This window comes from Dipodomys merriami, unplaced genomic scaffold, assembly GCF_024711535.1.
Source record: "Dipodomys merriami isolate MVZ:Mamm:240054 unplaced genomic scaffold, mDipMer1.0.p SCAF_31, whole genome shotgun sequence".
NCBI lineage: Eukaryota > Metazoa > Chordata > Mammalia > Rodentia > Heteromyidae > Dipodomys > Dipodomys merriami.
The window spans coordinates 5,233,264-5,238,357 of record NW_027204604.1 but is presented as its reverse complement, the minus strand read 5'-3'; the positions used below and the strand labels follow the sequence as shown (position 1 = coordinate 5,238,357).

General features: G+C 48.3%; 1 protein-coding gene across 1 annotated transcript; it reads left to right on the top strand.

The window, feature by feature from the left end:
• The first annotated feature begins 391 nt into the window (after positions 1 to 391).
• Garin4 (golgi associated RAB2 interactor family member 4) lies at positions 392 to 2,636 on the top strand. Its single transcript, XM_070041439.1, has one exon. It carries the CDS (start codon positions 772 to 774, stop codon positions 2,518 to 2,520), a length of 1,749 nt encoding a protein of 582 aa, XP_069897540.1. The 5' UTR covers positions 392 to 771; the 3' UTR covers positions 2,521 to 2,636.
• The last annotated feature ends 2,458 nt before the right edge of the window (positions 2,637 to 5,094 follow it).

Sequence of the window (5,094 nt, the reverse complement as noted above, 5' to 3'; positions counted from 1 at the left end):
ATCATTGTGTTAACATTTACTGAGATTTTATGAAAGGATGTGATAAGAACCAAGACCACCAATTATAGATTACTCAATAAAATTAAACCATAAACACTCAGGGTTCAAGTGTATTCTGTCATCTTGTGCTTCTATAGACACTCTAGAATTGTTGGATCTTTTCTATTTGTGGGAGGGAGGTAAGCGTTCCTATAAAAACTTCCCATTTGAAAAATGTTCTGTTACCTACCTGGGTCCCTGGCCAGGGCAGATGGGGGTTGAGGGGAGTCCTGTCCCCTGTGGGGACAGCTGAAGTAGGAGAACAAAGGCATATGTGACAGTGACAGGTCACAAAGGACAACAAGGATAAATGTGGCTGTGTAGGGGCTTGAGGCCAAAAGGGTGGCCACTTTCTCCCGCTAGGACTACAGTTTGTAGACTCTCACAGAGATTTAAATAAGTAAATAAATACTTATATATATCACAAGGTGGAGGTGAGGGGGTTACACCCAGAAGAAAACTTCGCCGGAACCCACCTGCATCTCTACACCTTTGATGGGATTCAGTCTGGGGTCCAAGTATCCGACAGTGCCTCCTTGTCAATCATCTGTGCTCCCACCCGCAGCTCGGCCTCTGGGGGGCTCTGAGGCAACCTGGGGGCCCTGCGGGGTGGGGTGGGGTTGAGGGACCTGCTGTAGTGCAATCTCTGTGACCCAGGAACACAGCTCTGCCAACAAGACCAAGAAAGACCACAGCGATTCGCTCTTGCCAGAGTTCCTGTCCTGGTACAAGATGGCCACGAAAAGTGAGTGTGTGTTGCCCTATTACACCGCCCAAAGTGCCTCGGGCGTGGGCCTGTTCAATACTGCGATGGGGAAACTACAGAGGCAACTGTATAAGGGAGAGTATGATATTTTCAAGTATGCACCGATATTTGAGAGTGACTTTATCCAGATCACCAAAAGGGGAGAAGTGATCGACGTGCACAACCGGGTCCGCATGGTGACGGTGGGGATTGCCAGCACCAGCCCCATTCTCCCACTTCCAGATGTCATGCTGCTGGCTCGACCAGCCACCAGCACTGAGGACCCGGCTGGACGAGGCCCAAACAAGGGAAGAAAGCGCAGGGCCAACAGGCCGTTGGAGCTCACCAGGCTCCTTCCACTGAAGTTTGTAAGGATCTCTATTCACGATCATGGGAAACAACAGCTTCGCCTGAAATTTGCCACAGGCCGTTCTTGCTACCTGCAGCTGTGCCCCCCTCTTGACGCCCGGGAAGATCTCTTTGCCTATTGGGAAAAACTGATTTACCTCCTGCGACCGCCTGTGGACAGTAACAGCAGTACCTACGCCATCCCGGCTGAGGACACAATCTGCATGCCTTCGTTTGAGGAAGAGGACAGGACAAGTTTGACAGCTGCTGAGTTCCAAGGGAAAGGAGATCAGGACCAAGTCAGCATCAGGAGCCTCCACCTGGTCCATGAAGTGCACAGGGCCACCTCCGCTGCTTACGCTGGTGGGGAGAGAACAAAGTACGACCTCCACAAATCCACTACCTTGCCTGATGCATCTACCCCCAAAAGAAAACCTACCATCCTTAGCAAGGAGTCAACAGCTAGAGCAGGGGCAGCAGCAATCGCCGGCACTTTGGGTATAGCAGCAACCAAGTCTGCAAGCTCTGGGCAGGTAAGCAAAGCCATTGCAGCAGGGGTGGCCATAGGGGCGAGAGGAAGCAAAAGCCACCTGACTATCACAGGTACTTCCAAGACATCCCCAAAGAGCTTTAGGGTTGCCAGGGCAGGAACAGCAAGCAAATCCATAGAGCACATTCCCAACACAGGCACCGGCCTCTGCCCAGAAGGCAGCGTGGGAATAACAAGAGTAGACGTTACTCACGAGAATGTTGAACTAGAGAGTGACTTAGCCATTGAGTTGCTCCGCTCCCCCTTGCTGAATGAAAGCCGTATGGGTAGACAGGCTGGCCAGCAGAGAATCTCTCTGGACACAGCCCGCAAGGAGAAGAGGGAAAGAAGGGAGCAGCGAGAAAAGGATAGAGGAAGACATCAAACCAGGACCGGGGAAGGTCATCGCAAGACAGAGGGGGACAAGATAACCCGAAAATCGAGTCACAGAGCCACTAGAGATGATAAGAAGGAAACAGGCTCAGTCGGCTCCTGGGAAAATAGGCGCAACATTTCCCACAAGGGCAGTGGCCACATCCCCATCTCAAAGGAGTCAAGGACCTCCCACAAGTCCGGGAGGAGCTTTTCCACTGTAAGTTCAGCTTCTACAAACAAGAGACTCGGCCGGATCAACTCTTTCTTGAAGAACATCAGATCCAACCTTACTACAAAGGGGATAGCCTCACCCCGAGGCATCGCCTCATCACGTGGCAGATCTGTCGACATCGTGGCTAAGACAGTAGAGAGGGCCAACATGGAGGCCATCATGGAGACAGCGGAGCGTGGCCAGGGATTGGAGATCATTAATTCTGTGACATCTGATATCGTCGTCGAGACAATGACCCTTGAAAGCCATTAAATAGAAGCCAGTGCCATAAGCTGCAAAGGGATCTCAGGGCTCCAGGGAGTACCCCGAGAGAGCCGATTCCATCTTCCACGACTGCAGTTTAAATAAAGAACCATTCAACCTGGGAATGGCTTGCTGCACGCTGTCTGAATTGTCCCATAGCTCAGGGGCGACGTCACAGTGCATTGTGTGATGTCAACTGTACTTGAGACTCTGGTGCAGTCAAAGGGATCCCCACTGCTCACCCTTGGGCTCAACAGACCCAGTGTGAAGACTAGCCCCTTCTTGACTTAGAGAGCCAAAGTCTGTGTGCTGAGAGTTCTACTCCACTTTCTCCCAGTGTTGTGATGAGCTTTTCTTCCACTAACGCCCATAGTCCAGGGGGAAGATAAGGGAGGATGGGAAAGGAGAGGCAGCATTGTTTGCTGGCAATCAGAAGGGGGAATCTTTGTGTAACCTTTGGAAGTCTGGAGGTATATGCTGCAACCCAGATTGTTCTAGGAGATGATTATGAAAATAGGTGACATTTATGAAACTATTGACCAAAACACTGGAAACAGTCAAAATTTCCATCAAGAAGTACTATTACAGTGAGATATGGAATGAGATATTCAATGTGATATAGGTGTATTTTGTTGTTGGTGGTGGTGGTAGTGGGGCTTGAACTCTGGGCCTGGCTGTTGTCCCTCAGCTCTTCAGCTCAAGGTATGAGTGATCTACTGCTTGAGCCACAGTACCACTTCATGTTTTCTGGTGGTGGTTCATTGGAGATAAGAGTCTCACGGAATTTCCTGTCCAGGCTGGTTTTGAACCGTGATCCTCAATCTCAGACTCCTGAATATATAGGATTACAGGCGTGAGCCATGACGCCTGGCTTCATAATATTTTTAAAAAACCAGTAGGGGGGCTGGGAAGGTGGCTCAGTGGTAGAGTGCTTGCCTTGCATGCATGAGGCCCTGGGTTCGATTCCTCAGCACCACATAAGCAGAAAAAGCCAGAAATGGTGCTGTGGCTCAAGTGGTAGAGCGCTAGCTTTGAGCTGAAGAGCTGAGGGACAGTGCTAGGCCCACAATTCAGGCCCCACGACCCACAACAAACAAAAAAAAAATAGGATACCATTCTACCAGTTCATAAACAAGATCAAATTAGATAAAAACAAAGAAATGGGGAAATTCAGGCTGGTGGAAAAGCAAAAGATGAGAACAAGAGATGGTCTCAAGACTTTCAGTGGTATTTTCTTTTGGGGGGTGGGCAGCACTCAGGGTACACCTCCAGTTATTTTTTACTCTGGTTATTTTTGTAATAGGCTCTCCTGCATCCTCTGAATTCTGCCTCCTGAATAGACATTACAGGCGTCAGCCACCTGTCTCTGGTAAGGATTGTGTTCATTATGCAAGGGAGCAGGTACATGGGCAGTAGTGATTCGTGTTGGTTTATCCATATCAGGATGTAATTGTGATGGCAGTTGTAATTAAGTTGTTATTGCCACTGACTTAATCAATTTATTCCTTTATCAGCCTTTTGGAGTCACTGTTAGGGCAAATTTTAAATAGTATGTATGTACAAGAAGCCATGGTTAATTATTAAGAAAGAATGCTTTACCCCCTTTTACAGATGAGGACAGTGAGGTTCAGAAAGCACTTGCCCTGTTACCATAACTTTATGCAGTCCTATCTAAGGTATGCAGGGGCCTCTCTGGAGCACAGGAGGAGGTATCACAAGAACCTTCAACCAGAGCTCTACAGAGATGCACACTAAGTCTACAGGATTAAGAGAAGACAGCAGTTGGGGGTTGAAGAAACTCCTGGTAGCCCTTATGGGGTGGTTTTTAAACACTAGTGAGCTCAAAACCCTGGCCTTATCTGAAGATTACTCAGACCATCTCTTAAGCTGTGCCTGGCTTCTGGGCTTTTCTCCCCAGCCTCGGCCTGTTTGTATTATAGTTATAAACAGATCTTGGAATTCCAGGCCTTCCTCTCACTCCTCCCCACAGCCACTAACTAAACTTTTGAAAGATAGGACCCAGAATTCTTTTTCTAACCGAAGAGTTAAGAAGTTTCTCCTGGCATCCTCTAAACCACTCCTCAAACTTCACACAAAGGAGGTGATAACTTAGGTCATATTATCTTTGTTGCTCGAACCTCTGCAGTTAGTTTCTAAAATTTGAGGACTCAGACTTCAGCTTGTGAAGGGAGAGAGCGTGGTGGACAAGGCCGGGGAGGATGGGAATCTGTTGAGAAAGACAGCCCAAGATCTACCCACACCCATCATTTTCACCAGCCAAACAAGGTTCCTGATCCCCAGGATAAGGACTTACCAGAGTGAGTCAAGAATTCTGAAGAAAGGAGGGAATGTGTCAACAATTAGTTACAAATGGGCCCAGTGAGGAAAACAATCTCAGAATCATTAACTTTGAACTCCAGAGAAGGCTGGGAGGGATCTCCAGGGAGACAGATTAATGGTTTATTTCTAACTAGCCTTTCCTTTGACTGGAAAAGTGGGGAAATTACAAAAAGATCACACTCCATCTTTCGTGTGAGGACTCCTACACAGGCAAGTCAAGGTAGACATTTAGTTTGCCTCTTA

Bases quoted from the DNA above. Each gene is read 5' to 3' on its own strand.
- Garin4 (XM_070041439.1), top strand. From the start codon at position 772: ATGGCCACGAAAAGTGAGTGTGTGTTGCCCTATTACACCGCCCAAAGT.